Raw genomic sequence first — 18,470 nt, forward strand, 5'->3', positions numbered from 1 at the left:
GCCGGGCGGGGCCCATGAGAGCGAAGCTCTCTCTATAGACAACACGTGTATATATGCCCAAATATGTAACTTACACTCTACACCTATGAAGTTGAATAACTTTTCCAAGATGGGGGAAAAAAGAATCACTTCACGCGCAGTGACATCACCAGCATCCATGTTGTATTTAAATCTCGTACTAACTTCACGTTTGGTGATAATTTATCAACTGTTTAAGAGTGATAAATACATTCAAACTTACCTAGTGTGTTCTTGAAAATAAATGTTCGCCTCCTACAACTTTCAGCAGTTGCATTTGATCCGATCAAATGAATTTCAAGACATCTGATTGAACAAAAAGCGTGTTTCAACAGTGAAGCAGTTTAAATTTCATTGTTATTCAAATAAAATAATGTATTTTAATTTAGTTTACTTCCTGATTACTCTTTGAAAAGCAAGGACGTTTTTTCTCCTACTTTCAATTTGAATTCGTAGCCTAAACTACTCGTACCCAGGTCGTTTCGTACCCAATATTCAGATTATTTCTCAAAAACAAATTAAGTTAAGACCAATAACTAGTTTTTACATTAATTCAATAAAAACAAAAGATAATCAAAACTTAATTTTGTAGACATCAAAGACTTTGACAGACACAATGTAAAATAATCTCGAGATAAATTTTAAACGTAAACAAACTGCACCACTTTTCTTTACAGTGCTGGTGATAGAGTTTAAAAAGAATATCAGAGGGAAGTAAAGTGATAAAGTTTTGGAATCAAATATTTACAAGTTTACAAGACTTAGTATACAATGTGTTCGGAAATAAGGTTAATCAGTCCAAAACTAGCGCAATTTTTAGTGCGCCATAAATTGCAGGGGTTTTTTTTACTATGGGAGGCACTGTACCTCCCAGCTCGTCCATCCGAATTTTTTCAGACCGGGGGCTACAGACCTGCAGCTATAGATGTCCTTTCATCACCTCTTGCTAACTGTTCATTAAATGCAGTCACAATACATGTTAAATCAACATGTGCTGTGAAAAGTTACTACCGAAAGTAAAAGAAAAGTGTCACTAAAATTAAATCCAAACCGTATGACATCTGATTTCGTAGAATCTTATTCCACTACAATGATTCAATATCAATATAATTCTGCAATATTCAATATCAACCATATCTGAAAACTTCTGAAGTTTTCATTTGACAAACAGCTTGTCATATAAGCTCAAGAGCATTACCATTATACCGGTATACTCAATAGAACCTTATCAAGTACTGATTAGCACAACCATACACCCCCCCCCCCACATTTACGTGCAAAGTTTGAACGTCAGAATGAATACAGGGTGTCCCAGAATATCTGATACCATTTACTTATAGTTAAATCAACTATGCAAGTTTGAAATAGTACTAATATCTATAAAACACGTGACCTGTTTCAAAAAACTAAACCTCATCCAGCATCCGAAACCTATGGCTCAGATTAAGCATTCAAGCCTGTGAAAAGTTGATTTCTCTACATTCTCCACATCCACATGAACACGCTATGCCATTTTTTCGACAGCTACATTTCTTATTGTCGCAGTTGGTTTTACAATTGCAGTGGATGATTTTCAATAGGAAGTCGGGTGCAGGTGATTTGGACATTTCAATAGGTAGAAGTTTGCCAGTTTTAAGAGTATATAAATTATGACATTTATCTATAAATACATTTGCATTTACAAAGCAGGTTATTCTAAATACTACTTTAGTTAAAGTTAAACTCACTTTCGTTCTGTATTATGCAGAGTGTTGTACTCTAAGTTAAATAGAAGGATGTCAGTATCAATCTCTCTTTCAACCTCGTATAGGACCTATATATAAATAGTTGTTTTCCCTTGGACTGAAATGTCACATTTTCATTGGTTTAAACTTAGCACGTGCCTCATTAGGGTCTTCCGTTTCCAACGGAAGACCCTATTGTTTTTGTTAGGTTTCTTTTTCTCTATTTTTCACTATTATTATTCTTTTTTTTCTTAACATTTGTCTTAAAACTCAAATATCTCAAATATGCTACAATGGATTTTTATGAAAGTTTCACGAATAATACAAAATATCAAGGTCTTTATCATGTACATTTTTGTTGATGACGTCACTTCCGGTCGGCTGTTATATTTGTTTTTCTTTTTGTAAAAAGTGATCTTGTCCTCCCTTTTTCGCAAAAACGATAAAAGACACAAAATTAAAAGTTTCAGGAATGATAGATTTTTGAATTTCTAGGGCCGATCAGGTAAACTACGATCGTCCGTCACTTCCGGTCCGCTCAAACAGCATTTTTGCAAAATTGTGTTTTAAATTTTTTTTAAATCAAATAATCTACAATTTTTTCCATTAGAATATGTTTTAAACTTATCAAATTTAAATATGAGCAGGTCGTCCGTCACTTCCGGTCGTCACCGGAAGTGATTCTAATATTTCGATTATTGGAATTTTTTCCGGAAATCTGCATTTCGCAGTGTAGGTTGAAAAATTAGTTTAAAAGGAAGTTAATATGATAGTAAACCGTATCAAATGTCAACAGTTTAATTGAACCCTATCAATTCAAATTTAAACGAAAGACCCACTTGTTGCTCGCAACAAGGTGCTTTCAGGTAATTCAGGCATTCTCGAGAAATTAAGCGTCAACATTTTGAAGCGAGAGTCTGAGTAGCTCAGTCGATAGAGTCGTGGACATGGCCCAGATTACCCGGGTTCAAGCCCCGATTGCCGCAATTTCTTTTTTTTTTTTTACTATTTTTCGCTTAGATCTACGATTTTATCTTTGAAGTGATAAGTTTAATCTAATCTATTAAAAAATCGGACGGAAGGCCCATTCGTTGCTCGCAACGAGATCGTGTCTAGTATATCTCTATATTTGTTCTGTGAGAAATAATATTAGGCAATATGGCCGTCATTGGCCGACGCTTCGCTTACTCATTTCGACATTTCATAGTATATAATACATAAAGTGCATGCCGTAAGTTCTTAAAGTATTTGGAGTAGTTGCCCTTTGAAATTCTTTAAAATTAGAGTAGTTGCCCTTAGAATATTGACGTCACACTGTTTTGTCTGGAGCCGAACAAAATGGCAGTGTCGAAATTTGCTCAAATCTCTGCAGAGGAAAGGGACAAAACATTTAAAATTGAAAATCAACAAAACATTGTAAGTAAACATGGGTGAAGCAAAGATTTTTAAAGAGTATTTGAAAAGTGGGATTGAAAATTTTGAAGAGTTTAAATGAGTTAAATTGGACGAGATGTTAGACATCTTGTACATACATGGCTTTGCGTAGATTATCACTATTTGTGAATAAATATGTCGTTTGATAGTCCTCGGGAAAACAAAATACTTATTAGGTTAGTTACTGACTCACTACGGAAATATTATGGCTTTGCCTTGCCATCTATCAGATTGATCAACCCAATATATTTCCGTAGTGAGTCAGTAACTAACCTAATAAGTAATAATGATATCCCACCAAAGCGCGGGAATGAACACTTTACACATTTATATGAAACAATGTTATACTCTGTCCCGAGTTTTTGCTTCCACCACTTTTTGCTTTATATATTTCAATAATAGTAATTACCTTTGTGCTCAAATTACGTTCATCCACTATACTCTGTCCCAAGTTTTTGCTTCCACCACTTTTCGCTTGATATTTCAATAATAGTAAATACCTTTGTGCTCAAACTACGTTCATCCACTAATATGAAAAATGTCCAGATTATCTGTTTTGAAACGCCCCCTCTACCGCTTCAGGTTTCATAAAAAAAATTATCAAAAATTAATGGAAGCAATAACTTGGGACAGACTTGTTGGACCATATCTTATGTTCATTGTTGTGTAACTTGTACATGTATATACTGTGTCCGATTTTTTTGAATTGCCTTTTTAACCTATTATTTAAAATTAAAATAAAAAACCAACTGCATGACTGGATTTTTCGAGGAGCGGACAGGGGAAAAATCTAAACTGAAATTGATGTTATATATATGTACATGGCCTTAATTCTTTTTGTTGCAGGATTGCAAACACTTTTTTATTTTATTTCAAACATGCTTCAAGTGCATCGTATCTATAAATATTGTTCTTTAGGTCAAATTACATTTTAATTCTTTATCACCGCTCCAAAAAAGAATTTCAGGTAAAAGACGTTTTTGTTGAAAAAAGAAATGGGTGCCCCCCCCCCCCCTCCCCTTATTCAACTTCCCCGTTTTATGCATAGCATTTTTTACAAATGATGTCTAAGGTTTGCAGTGTCACTACAGTATTAAATTTTACTATATATATATTCTTTATACCAAAATTGCACAACTTTACATGCAGATTAAAAATTCAAAACGAACTTCTGAAAAAAATCCTCTTGACATCTTTTTAAACAACGCTTCATTTACAAAATACACACGTGCATCCAGCAAGGCGTGAGACTTTGTTTACCTCGAAGTTACACATGTGCTTGAAAATCAAGCCCGGGCCTTTTCACCCCCCTCCGGAAACAACGCGCATCAAAAATTCAAATGACCTCGCATTTTTACAAAAATGGGATAGTTAGACCTCTTACACATTGTTTTTCATCTCATAAAAAAAATCAGCTCCTGTCGCGTGCAGAAACGCCCCGAATTCAAAGGAAAATTCGGGAATTATTTTGGCTCAGCCATGTTTCGGTGAACCTTCAGTGAAATACTGTTTAAAATGACACCTACACATACTACCAATCTATCACGGTATTAAAATGTATGAAATTTTAAAAACCCGCTAATTTAGCCATATTTATTTGCATATTTTAAACCAATGTTCTCAGATCCAAAGTATCTACCCGATGGTTAACTCGCACTACACTTTCCGCCGTGACGTTAATTAGACAACCCGCGAACCTGGGGCCCCCGTTCTAAAAAAGTTGTTTCCATCAAACCATAAGTCGCTTTAAATTATTCCATTTTATTTATTAACTTTCTTTGTATTAACCAAAGATGTCCGATCCAAGATATCTGCCCGCGATGCATGATAAACTTGTTCTACACTTTTCGCCATGACGTTAATTAGTGAACCAGCTTGCAGTTCTTGTTAGGAAGAAGGTAACTCCGTTCTTGAAGGTTCTATCCATCAAAACTAAAATCGCGCATTCAAGAAACGAATTGGCTCATTTTACTGATTCACCATTTGTCAAATCTTGACTTCTATGTATACTCTAAATAAGTTACCAATAAATATAATCGTTCTTTTACTTCTTTACCTATTCATTCAATATCATTTCATTGCAAGTATATATTTGGATGTAGACTACCGCTGACTTGGATCCGCAAAAGCGTGCACACTACTTTACTCTCATTTTTGCTATTTCGAGCTTGTTTATCGAAAATGAAAGTAGGCTTTTGATAAATTTTACAATAATTACATATCTGTAAAAATTCAATTATAGCTTACGAACACCATCTCACAGGTGTTGAAATACCAAAGGTGTAAGCAGTTACTTTGGTGCAGGTATTTTATAGTTTATTTCAAAATGTCTTAATTCATAAGTGTAGATATACAATCTAAGCAGTCTACAGAAAAAGAGTTGATGAACATTGATAAAGTTCCACTTGAACTGAAGGTGTCGCATATCCAAATGAAGGTTGCCCATATGAATTCCCTTTATTTTTCTGATAAGTACTTCCGAATATTCCACCTCCGGTTCTTCCTGCAACATCTTCCTCGATTCCTTTGAGTCGCATTTCTAATAATTCGCGTTTGTTTTTTTCAGGTAGCATCTGATAGTGCTCGTTTTCTATGTACCGTTGAAATTTAAACGGCAGAACCGTGGTGAAAGACTTCTTGTACAGTTCTTCTAGGGAATATTTCTCACCATAATAGAGACATTTCATCAGATATCTCACGTCGCCCTCTACATCTTGGTAGTGTGGACGAACCTTGGCATTTTTAAACTCAAGCTCCGTAAGTAGCCAGTTTTCACACTTCTTGAGAACACATTTTACATTATACTCATCAGCTAGTGGCAGGATATCGTCAATGCAAGTCTCTAAAATACAATCAAATTAGTTTTTAATTATATTCAATCTAACCTTCAGGATGATAACAAAAATGTTCTGTTAAGCTTGTATTGTTTGAAATGTACATTTTATGTGGCGGGTTCTCCCCCAGAAATTGAAAGGAATGCTCACTATTTAAGCATATTTTTAGGCAGTTAAAATTGTTTTGGTTGTAGTTTAGGCATAAAATAAAATCACAAAACTTATTAAAAACTAAAAGAAGAAGTATTTTTGACGTTTGTTTTTGACACACTCAAAGCTTTTATTCTTAAGTTCATTTTCACCTAGTTTATGGTAATGAATATCTTAATAAAGCTGTGATATTCTATGGGGGAAATTTTAAATGATGTATAACACTAAGTTCAAATACAAAATAAACCTTTGCTTAATTAGGTACATGCTCTTTAATATGGTACTGTAAGACCACATTGCGTGTCTGTATTTGGGATGTCGATACAAAGATTCCGGATAAAGTAGGACCGGGTGACGGAAACGGGTTGATGGAATAACTAAGTATGGACCTTAATACTTGAATTCTTTTTTAATTTTTTTTCTTTATTTTTTTACTGAGTTTCTTCCTTTTTTCCTCAAATGATGTGCATGCTCAGGCATATAAGCATACATGGTAGCTACGCCACTGTAATGTTAGCATGCGAAGCCGTACGCGTGCTGTAAAGAGTTGTGTGAACGCAACAGGTGTCGTCATTGGTGTTATATTTACATCCACCAACACCCCTGCGAATGTTATTGTCATTTAAATTTTAGACCACGTGGTTTTGTTTGACCCTTTAAGTTTCGCAGTAAAAAATCATACCTCGAGTTAATTAATAGTCTTTTACATGGAATCTAGGTAATTGTAGTCAAAAATAGAATCTTGAGGTTTAGTGAATTTAAATTTTATCTTCATTAATTGGTGGAAAAGTTTGTTCTAGAAATAATTTAAATGTACATAGTTTTTGTCTGCTGTTGTAACAATTAAAATGCTTAGTAGAGACCCCCCCCCCCCCCCCCCCCCCCGAGGATTAATTTTCGATCCGCGCCTGACCTAGTAATAGCATCAATAGTGAAACAGATTATACTATTTTATGCAGAATGTCCCTTGAAAATGGCTCGATATACAAAGTTTTTATGAAAAACAGACACCCATTGTTTATTTAAAAACATGGTATTGCACACCACAAGCATCAAACAGGGCTATGGTTTTATTAATCAACCCAATGGTTATATTTTCAACCACTTTACACGTGGTTGAACACGAGCGATAACTCTGATCTGAATATTATTGTTTAGTATAAATAACCGCTAGATGGTGAAATAAGACATACATCTTAAAAGATTTTCATGTTTTAACATAAATCAAAGTAGGATATGATATGAAATACGACCAGTACTTACGTATTTTGAAAATATTATTCGAGCACTTATTCTTCCGCTCGAAATTACACAGGAACTAAACATATCTCGGTGAAGTCTCGTGAACTTTCATTCGAGCACCTCTGGATTTATTACATACTTAGCAACGATAAAGAAAACATTCCGAACACATTCGCAGGGGTGCCACAGGCACCTGAAATTTTATATTTTTATCATAGAAAATTATACGCTTTGTCTATTAGTACACAAGGTACACATCCCCGCCATCGTGATTGTTTTAACTGTCACATCAACTTGACTTTACGCCTGAATCTCAAACTACTTTTGATCCTCTCCGTCATGCCGCCTATCCTTTAACATCATAGTTTACTAATCATGTGCTTGTGACCCCATAACATAAGTATACAATTCCAATTTAATTTTCTTCCTACCTGTTAGTGTGTACTCTCTCGGAAAAGTACATCGCAGAAACAGTTCAAAGCTGGAATACTTTTTCCCCGGAAGTTCCAGCTCGGTCATGTTTTTCTCCTTAAATTCCCCTGTCAACATTTTCCTAAATACAGGTGATGCGTCGATTAAGACAACTTTTGCCACATGTAACTTTTGATCTTCAACGATCAAAGTGAAATCAGTTACTTCTGGGTCATAATCAAAGTATTCGTTTTCCAGGTCCAAACTCGTGCTGAGTGGACTGTCGACAGGACTGTTGTTCCCGGACGACACGGAGAAGGCCATTTCGCGTTTTATTTGGTGTTATTTTCGCAATTTTAAAACGAAAGTTCATATCTGTACCTGGAAATAAAGCGTTTTTTAAAAATTGTGAAAGCTTGAAACTCATCGATTTAGACTCACTGCGTAGTGCATTTCTCTTTTAGCGATATTTTTAAAAAATCGATTATTTTATTATCCTCAAGCACGTTCTAAACGATTTCACATTATCCGAGCTATTCAATGAGTTGACTATTAAAAACAGGTCAATAGGACTTGGTGTGATATCTAATGATTTGACATGCATACTACCTTTGCTTTTCTTCACGCATCTTTTTTGTTTGTACAAATAGGCCTGCTAAATAAAAGTCTCAAAACAGGTTTAGAACAGAACCTTGTTATTCAGCCAATCGCCAATCAAATGTCCCAATTTCTCGATAAGAATGCAGTCTTCGTGGTGAAGAATTTTTCTTCGCTTCGCTTCGTGACGAAGATTTCTCTTCATGTGATCTTACCATTACTGAGACCAATCGCCCCAATGGGTTATATAAGCCCGTTTTGGATCTGATGCCCTAAATGGGATAACAATGTACTGTGGTTTCATTAATATTCAAGGGTATCAATCGTGGATGAAGTAAAAATCACAGTTTCAAGGATAGGTAAATTCGTGGCCAATGACACTATCAATACAAAATGTTAATAGAAATTGCACCTCGATGAACATAATTTCCTGGATCAACTAATCAACGAAATCCACGAAAATTAGTATTCAACCAATATTGATGAAACCACGGTATAGTACCTATAACTTGGATTTGTATGTACAGATTATGTGTTGTTGTTGCATCCCCCTCACTTTGTAGGAAACACAGACCCAGATAATATTTTTCTTTTGAAAATTTAGGCCTAATATAAAAAGAATTTCTCCAAAGGAAAAATCTCAAAGGCTTTTATAATATAAATAAATTCGTATTAGATTAGTAGAACATCTGTAGTTGTGTGAATTTATTTTTGACTTATCCAATTGAAAACATTGAAATGGTTCGCTCGGCAAGTCTTGAGAATATACACCGAAGTTGTCAATTCGTTGTATTACGCAGATGTGCATAAAATCTTACAATATACATGTAGATATCCTCACATATTGAGAAATTTTTATCGTTAGATTTAATGAAACGCTCAAACATAACTAACCAAACATGGGCAAATTCAAAACAATTTTAGATATATATGTATATATTTACATTTTCCAGTGTCTTTGCCTGTGATAACACTACATATCGATTCTGTACAGTAACTATATAACCCATAATACAAATGACGCCAAATCGAGGCGCCAGCGGAGTTTGCTTATTCATATCTAAATATATAATCGTACGATGGCTTAAAATTATATAAATATAAGTAATAAGGAATCATTCTTTGAATATTATGAGATGATAATTTTGGTCGGGGTGTGATCAAATCTATCATAAAGCCCTTCCTTATTCCTTATATATGTCAAAAAGAACGAGTATTTTTTTTTAATCATCACTAGCGGGCAAAACATTTGCGATTATAGAAGAGCGAAAAAAAAAACACGGGTCAAAAATTACTCTGTATACAATATTTAAAGTTGTTCATTGTAATTCGGTTTAGTTGTGTGTACTGGGCATATTGTATTGGTGTACTTCAATCAATCATTTCAGACAAAATTAATAGAACAAACAATTGACATATTGATCTAATTTATTGAGAACAAAAAATTATGAAAATAATGAACAATCAAAGGATGTGTTTCTTTCATTACTCAGAGAAATAAAATTATGAAATAACTGTTGCATGTACATTCATCAAAGGTTAACTTTCTTTTACTGCACTATATATCGTGTCTGTACTTTGAGCTGTCATTCCTTGGAGGCCAACACAAGGTTACAATGGAAAGGCACAACTCACTAGGGTCCATATCCATGGACAGCGTCCTGCTTCTTAAAACCTATATGGTTTATTCAGACCCAGTCTTTCAGGCGTTTGCATCTTTAATCGTCCAGCTGGATGATTTCTATTTCAAGATCTTCCTCAGGAATCCCCGGCAGTAAACGGCCGGCGCGTTCCATAGCCCTTATCAGTCTTCTTTTTGGCTTTCTGGGACTTGTCGAGATGCTTGAGCCGGATGACCCTGGAGAGGGAGATCGAGAAGAACATGGCTCATCTTCCAGAGAAATTGGTTTCTTCAGAACTTTCATCTTTCTCTCAATGTGAAGTTTCCTTCTTATGTAATCTTGAAGCCTTCGACATTGGTAGAGAAAGCCAGTCTTTGGCCTGGTATCCATGTCTATAAAAGTCTGGCAACTCTCTCTGTCTTGCACAAAATCTTGTTTTTCTTCGTCTGTTTGGGGCGAAACCTTCTCGCCACGAGTGCAACAGATAAAAAGCCTCGTGAAACTGGTCACAGCACTCCTTTTGCTCCTGGTTTCCATTTTTGCTTTCAAGTTTTGTTATTCTAGCATCCGCAATGTTGAAACTAGAATCCTTTATGACGTCACAATCAGTCAAATTGCAACGTCACAAAGGCGCATTACTACTTTGTCACCGAGAAGCTTTGCTACGGCCGACGCCACGTTTTTACTTTTATAGCCTACAGTTGGGAATTCTTAAAAAGTCATATAATTATACAAGAAGTCTAGAAAGACATTACCTCAGATGTTTGCAGTATCTAATAAAGACTGCTTAATTATATTTACTGAAGAGAGAACACGGCGCTTGCATGTATTTGGTTACCTTGTATTGGTTACCTTGTACAGATTTAAGGTATATTTTTAATCATCTGTATAGGTTTAACACCTTAACACAATTAAGGGGTCCTCCACACACCCGGGAAAAATTCTGCATGCAAGTTCATTCTTCTAAATTACTTAAAGACATGGATTTCTAGCATGTGTTTGAATTGAAAATGACAGGGAAAAAATCAATTGGGGGGGGGGCAACTTTTTAAAGTTTTACCGCTATTCATGAAAATAAAAGTCGCTGCGATATTCGAACTCGGGACTTGCGAGTCAGTAGGTCTAAGCTACACTCATTGCGCCACAGAGATACATGTATAGACATCAAAGATATTTGATTTAAAACTGTTTCACACTGCGTTAAAATCGCCACGTTGAGACGTACTGTCATAAAAAGTAGAAGTGACACGGTGTGTCGAGGATCCTTAATCTCAATATCCTATTTAATCAAAACCAATATCCTTCAAATCATATTCACTCTAACATGACTTGGTTGGAAGTCTACGTTAAAAATACGTACTAAATAAATACACCGGGCTCCTTAAATGTCATTTAAGGCACAGCAATATTTGGACACGATAGGGGGCGGTGTATTTTCCTCAAATCTTTGATTTCATTGGCTTGGGTTCTGTTCTAAGACATAAGATCATATGAAGAGAAATCATCGTCAAGAAGAATGGGCTACGCTTTGCTTCGCTCTGCTCCGCCCATTCTTCCTGAGGAAGATTTCTCTTCATAAGTTCTTACTATTACTGAGACCAATCGCCCCAATGGCTTATATAAGCCCGTTTTGGATCTGATGCCCTAAATGGGATAACAATATATAGTACCAAACTTGGATGTGTATGTACAGATTATGTGTTATTGTTGCACCCCCCCCCCCCCCCCCTTCACTTTGTAGGAAACACAGACCCAAATAACATTTCCTTTTGAAAATTTAGGCCTGATATAAAAAAAAAAAGGATACATCATGGATTTCTAGCGTGTGTTTGAATTGAAAATGAAGGGAAAAAATTAATTGGGGGGGGGGCAACTTTTTAAAGTTTTACCGCTATTCATGAAAATAAAAGTCCCTGCGGACTTTTTTTCTAAATGAATTTCTCCAAATAAAAAATCTAAAAAGCTTTATAATATAAATCAAATCGTATTAGATAAATAGAACATCTGTAGTTGTGCTTTATCCAATTGAAATCATTGAAATGGTTCGCTCGGCAAGCCTCGAGAATATTCACCGCAGTTGTCAGTTCGTTGGATAAAATAGATCTATGTGTGTAAAATCACACACCATACATGTAGATATCTTTTTTTATTGTTAGAGTTAATGAAACGCTCAAACAAACCAAACATGGGCAAACTCAAAACAATTTGAGATACATGTATATGTCAATAAGAAAGAGTATTTTTTTTTTAATATTAACTAGCGGGGGATACATTTGCGATTGGGCGCGCTTGATTTTACCAAAAGGTGTACACCGTGTACACTTTTGTTAAAGCTGCTTGGTCCGATTTTTTTGTAATTACAGTATCAAATTTTTTTTCATACAAATCATTTATCTTAGAAAGTTATGGACTTTCTCTTATTTACACCAGCAGAATCAGTCTCCTTTCAAGGTTAGAAATATTCAAAGTAAATAAAAATAATTTCTCTTTGGGCAAACGAAAAAACAAACCAAAATGCATCACGGGAATGTTTAGAAATGGAAACCGCTTGGTTTCGTCCCCCAAATGATTGGGGTTATTCAACACGCATGCTATGCATCGATTGTAAAGAAAGCAGACTTTAGAAATATTAGCGAACAAAACGTACAAATGTTTATTTGTAATTTGTCTGATCATTTCGACCTTTATTTAAAGCGATGTCAAATTCGTAATACAACCATATCCGTCTCGTCGTCAGGGGTGAAATTTAACATGAGGCGAAATAACGCGGTACCTTTTAATGACGTTTGTTTTGTTTGCAAATTTTGTACGTATTTTTCTTTATTGAAATTTGGCATAATTGACGGGTAAAACTACTGCAATGTCTATTATTATACATATACTAAGCATAGCCATCGTTTTAAAACGTGCATAAAATTTGATATGAAATCGGACCAAGCAGCTTTAATAAAGTGCAAAGGTGTAGCGTTTAGGTGTACACCGGGTGTACACTTTTCTACACCGAGTCAGGGGCATGTGTTGTTGGGTGTAGCACTGAAACCAATATGGCGGACGAATGTTATGATGGAAACTTGTAATGTAACGGATTAGAAGTCGCATAAAAGTTGTCGATTGTATGAAAGCCATTAAATTTGAAATGTGTTTATTTTATTGCATTTATATCACAAAAAACCTATTAAATGTCGCAGAACAGCAGATTCTTTGTTAAAACTGCACCCTTTTCCATCATATTCATTCTTAACTTCCCTACACCATGTACACTACAGGCACGTAGCATCGTTTTTGAAAGTGGGGGGGGGGGGGGCATACTCATGTCACGAAAAAGTTTCGTGCTTAGGATTGTTGTTGTTAAGGTTAGTTTTCTATTCTTAGTGCGAGTACACATGTACTCGGCTATGTTGACGAGCCTGTAATTGATAAATGGAGTCGATATACAATAAAGATATTTATTCCACAAGGGTCCAGCATAAAGTCAATTATAAACAAATGATAAAAGTGATGACAAATAAAACAGAGTACTAAACAATGAGTCTTTACAAAATATGTATAGAGATGCAACATAAAAAGGACCACAATAAAAATGAGTCTTTGCATACTCTAACACAATTGTAACATATACACATGCTAAGTGAATATTGACCACATTAAATCTGTGTTTTATAAGTACATAGCTATATCATATGATTATAAATAAAAATTAAAATAAGGGGAAAATTAACTAAAATGGAGAGATCGCTTGGCTATGATGAGGACCATAATTATTGAAAAGTCAACCATGTTTATTTACATGTAGTAGTAAGCTACGAACCTATTCTTAGCGCGAGTACACATGTACTCGGCTATGTTGACGAGCCGAAATAAAGACGTAAAGTGATTAAAGTTAAATATAGATCTTAAGTTCAAATAAAAGAAAGCGTTGATAAAAATAAACATGTTAAACACTTACATTATAATTTAGGAACGATCGATTGTAATTATATAATGAAATACGCATTCTCTTAACGAAATAGATTTGTAAAACCCGCATTTCCTCTTGGGCGGAAGTATAAACAATGACTAAATTTAGAACCAATCACGTGGTAATTCCGGAAGACGCTTTAGCAATTATCAAAGTGAGAAGCGGGGAATAGTAATTATTGATAAGTAAGAGAATCAAAAATAAATCAAATAACAAAATATTAGAATAGATGGGAAAATGATTATGAACATAAAATGATTGAGAAAATAAACATTCGAGTTAATATTTTTGGCTAACAATATTTTCTTATCAAAGCATGTAATATACATGTATATAAATGTAATTTCAAGATAAGGTAAAATTCAATGACAGAAAAAGTTGAACGTTTTACCCTTTAAAAAGACAAATAGTTGTAAAAAAAATGCATATAAAAATGTATATAAAATAATGTCCTACCTGTAATTGATAAATGGAGTCGATATACAATGACGATATTTATTCCACAAGGGTCCAGCATAAAGTGACGCGCTGGGATCTTGGGACAAAAATCGACTTAGACCAGGTGAGGTACATTATAGGTTAATTACTTATTGTATCAATAAAAATAAGAGGGCCTCTTGACAAAAAGATAGGTATAGCGTGGGTTCAGACAAAGGGGCTTAATCCCATGACCTGACACTAACTGAGTAGATCAAACATCAAAAGAAATTTCTAATTGAGAAGTGATTTGTTACGTAAAATTTGTTTGACCTTAACTAGATAGATATTTCACTCATCGCCGTGATAAGTGTGAATATTTACGAAACTGATTATCAAGTGAAAGAAAGTATTTCCTTGCGGCGAAATGGGTTTTATAGTGACAAAAGATATTAGTTACTTTTTGTGCATTTTGTTCCTGAAATAGTTTGAAACACAATTACAATATAAAGATACAATATGTAGAAAATAGGAAAATTTTCTATAATAAAATATTTCTGATAAGGGGTCAAATGTACCTTATGATACTCATCCAAAAAATCTTGACAAGCAAAAAAAAAAAAAAATTTTAAGTTTTCAAAAATCTTCAAAATCCTAATCCGTGGTGGTGATGGCGGTGTGGGGGGGGGGGGGGGGTGCTGGCGTACTATATAACTTCAATCTCACTCCTCATTTCCTTATTTTCATATCAATTTTTTACATACTCCCAAAAAAGTGGGGGGGGGCAACTCCATGATTATTCCATTTTTTATATGTAAATTTTAAAAAATTTGTTGCTGCGAGAAAAAGTGGGGGGGGGGGGGGGGCAGGCCCCCCCCCCCCCCCCCCCCCCGATGCTACGTGCCTGCACTACACCATTGAAGTGGACTTGATATACAATACAAAATTTTTACACCGGTGTATACCGGTGTACACTAAGTTAAGCTTAATCAAGCGCGCCCATAGAAGAGTGAAAAAAAACACGGGTCGAAAATTACTCTGTATACAATATTAAAAGTTGCTCATTGTAATTCGGTTTAGTTGTGTGTACTGGGCATATTGTATTGGTGTACTTCTATCCATCATTTCAGACATAATTAACAGAACAAACAATTGGAATATTGATCTAATTTATTGAGAACAAAAAATTATGAAAATAACGAGCAATCAAAGGATGCGTTTCTTTCATTACTCAGAGAAATAAAATTATGAAATAACTGTTGCATGTACATTCATCAAAGGTTAACTTTCTTTTATTACACTATATCGTGTCTGTACTTTGAGCTGTCTTTCCCTTGAGGCCAACACAAGCTTGCAATGGAAAGGCACAACTCACTAGGGTCCATATCCATGGACAGCGTCCTACTTCCTAAAACCTATGGTTTATTCAGACTCAGTCTTTCAGGCGTTTGTATCTTTAATCGTCCAGCTGGATGATTTCTATTTCAAGATCTTCCTCAGGAATTCCCGGAAGTAAACGACCGGCGCGTTCCATAGCCCTTATCAGTTTTCTTTTTGGCTTTCTGGGACTTGTCGAGTTGCATGAGCCGGATGACCCTGGAGAGGGAGATCGAGAAGAACATGGCTCATCTTCCAGAGAAATTGGTTTCTTCAGAACTTTCATCTTTCTCTCAATGTGAAGTTTCCTTCTAATGTAATCTTGAAGCCTTCGACATTGGTAGAGAAAGCCAGTATTTGGCCTGGTATCCATGTCTATAAAAGTCTGGCAACTCTCTCTGTCTTGCACAGAATCTTGTTTTTCTTCGTCTGTTTGGGGCGAAACCTTCTCGCCACGAGTACAACAGATAAAAAGCCTCGTGAAGCTGGACATAGCACTCCTTTTGCTCTTGGTTTCCATTTTTGCTTTCAAGTTTTGTTATTCTAGCATCCGTAATGTTGAAACTAGAATCCTTTATGACGTCACAATCAGTCAAATTGCAACGTCACAAAGGCGCATTACTTTGTCACCTAGAAGCTTTGCTATGGTCGACGCTACGTTTTTACTTTTATAGCCTTCAGTTGGGAATTATTATAAAGTAATATAATTATATATACAAGAAGTCTAGAAAGACACTACCTCAGATGTTAGCAATATTTAATAAAATCTTTGCCTTCTTTGGAAGAAAGAATGAAGCTTTGATCAAACAAAATGATATGATTAAAGAGAAGGACGATTTAAAAGTACTATATTGTACGTAACTGATTTAAAACATAATAGATGAATAATGACTACAAATAAATTACAAAATAACAGAAAATGCAAACAAGAAAATACAAATTATCATACATTTACGCATTGCTTTTCTGTACAATATATAATGGTTATACTAAACATGCAGTATACAAGGTATCGGTGTATAGACAATTATTTTTCTTTAAAAAGTGGAAGACTGGCATATGGTATGATTCATATTACAATGCATTAACATGATATTCACTGTTATAATTGGTGTGTTTAATTGTGGGTCCAAAGAAAATAAAGCAATAGTTGTAGTCTACTAATCTTTCATAGATTATTTAAATTAGGTGTATCTACTGAAATAGAGCAGAAGAACATTGAATATTGACCTGGAATGAACCCGACGTCGCGCCACAGTACATGAGTTGGGGGGTTCTTACACCCATACCAGAGTTTCCATAAAATTTGCCTTCGACATCGTCTTCAATTTTCAAGAGTCGACTTTCTAACAACTCGCGTTTATTTTTGTCTGGTAGCATCTTGTAGTGTTCATTTTGTATGTATCTACGGAGTTTATATGGTTGAGTCATTTTGAAAGATCTCCTACACAACTCTTGAAGCGAATATTTCTCGCCATAATAAAGACATTTCATCAGATATTTCACATTGCTATCTTCATTGACATGGTGTGGAGAAACCTTGGCAATCTTGAACTCGAGCTCCGTAAGCAAGACGCCTTCACACTTCTGGAGAACACTTTGGACTTCGTATTCTGCGGCAAGTGGTAAAATGTCGTCAACCGAAAGTACTATAATATAAGAATCGTGGAAAAATCTACTAGTAATCTTAGATACTTGGTGAACTGAGTCAAAAATACTTATTTATAGTAGGTGTAATGTTCCAAAGGTAATGTGAATGGTTCAATAATGTTTTGTTATTTGTGAGGATTCTGACTTATATTTTAAGATCTTAATTTTTCTTTGTGAAAAAAAAATCTGTGTAGTATGCTAAACATAAGGAAAAATGAGAAAATATGACTAGAAATATTATTTTATTTAAAGATAAATCTCTTAGTAATTTTAGTGAAATTTGCACAACAACAATTTCTCATCGCTTTGTGTGACAAACACGTGAAATATGTTTTACAAGTAATCTCTGTTTTTTTTTAGTTTTGTTTTCTTGTGTTAAAGATTGCGTAAAAAACATCATCGAGATACTTATCTATATCATTGTTAGGATTACAGGTATTTTCTACATACCTGTGAGTCTATATTTTCGTGGATAAATGCATCGAAGAAACATTTCAAAACTGGAATAGTTTTTCCCTTGAATTTCAAGTCTTGACATACATGCGTTCTTCCTTTTAGATCGGTTTGTTAACATTTTTTTAAACACAGGCGAGGCATCAATTAAGACAACTTTTGCCACATGTAACTCCTTTTTCTCCACAACCAATGTGAAATCAGTAACATCTGGGTCATAAGGAAAGTATTCTTTTCTCGATTCCCCATCGGGAAAAGTAAGTACCAAGTCAAAATCGGCCATCATGAAAGAAATTGCAGACGCCATTTGAAAATCGATCAAGTTATCAATTGAAGATATAAAAAGGACTTGAGAATGAACATTTTATCTGCACAGTTTGTAAATGGTCATGTAGCGAAAATTAAGACACCGTGAACTGCAATACTTTTAGGAATATATAAAAATGAATATAAGTATTAATTAAGTAAACATTAAACACAAAGATGTACTAAGCCGCAATTGTTGATGCTGTTGTTAATAAAATTTTAATGGTGACTCGTCTTTATGAACATTAAAAATTAAATTCCTTTAATCATCACAATT

At 34.8% G+C, this 18,470-nt stretch overlaps 2 protein-coding genes across 2 annotated transcripts; both read right to left on the reverse strand.

Annotated features, from left to right (window-relative positions):
• Positions 1-4,251: 4,251 nt before the first annotated feature.
• LOC128158335 (uncharacterized) lies at positions 4,252-8,235 on the reverse strand. Its single transcript, XM_052821119.1, has 2 exons — positions 7,834-8,235; positions 4,252-6,018 (listed from the first exon to the last, which is right to left on the reverse strand). Exons 1-2 carry the CDS (start codon positions 8,135-8,137, stop codon positions 5,543-5,545), a joined length of 780 nt encoding a protein of 259 aa, XP_052677079.1. The 5' UTR covers positions 8,138-8,235; the 3' UTR covers positions 4,252-5,542.
• An 8,721-nt stretch (positions 8,236-16,956) lies between these two features.
• Positions 16,957-18,170, reverse strand: LOC128160930 (BTB and MATH domain-containing protein 38-like). Its single transcript, XM_052824217.1, has 2 exons — positions 17,885-18,170; positions 16,957-17,433 (listed from the first exon to the last, which is right to left on the reverse strand). The coding sequence occupies exons 1-2, from the start codon at positions 18,168-18,170 to the stop codon at positions 16,979-16,981; spliced, it is 741 nt and encodes a 246-aa protein (XP_052680177.1). The 3' UTR covers positions 16,957-16,978.
• Positions 18,171-18,470: the final 300 nt, after the last annotated feature.

This window comes from Crassostrea angulata, chromosome 8 (assembly GCF_025612915.1).
Source record: "Crassostrea angulata isolate pt1a10 chromosome 8, ASM2561291v2, whole genome shotgun sequence".
NCBI classification, from domain to species: Eukaryota; Metazoa; Mollusca; class Bivalvia; order Ostreida; family Ostreidae; genus Magallana; species Magallana angulata.

Coding starts and splice junctions, on each gene's coding strand:
- LOC128158335 (XM_052821119.1), bottom strand. CDS start 8,137: ATGGCCTTCTCCGTGTCGTCCGGGAACAACAGTCCTGTCGACAGTCCA. Junction 6,019..7,833: donor GAGAGAGTACACACTAACAG/GTAGGAAGAAAA, acceptor ATTGTATTTTAG/AGACTTGCATTGACGATATC.
- LOC128160930 (XM_052824217.1), bottom strand. CDS start 18,170: ATGGCCGATTTTGACTTGGTACTTACTTTTCCCGATGGGGAATCGAGA. Junction 17,434..17,884: donor ACGAAAATATAGACTCACAG/GTATGTAGAAAA, acceptor CTTATATTATAG/TACTTTCGGTTGACGACATT.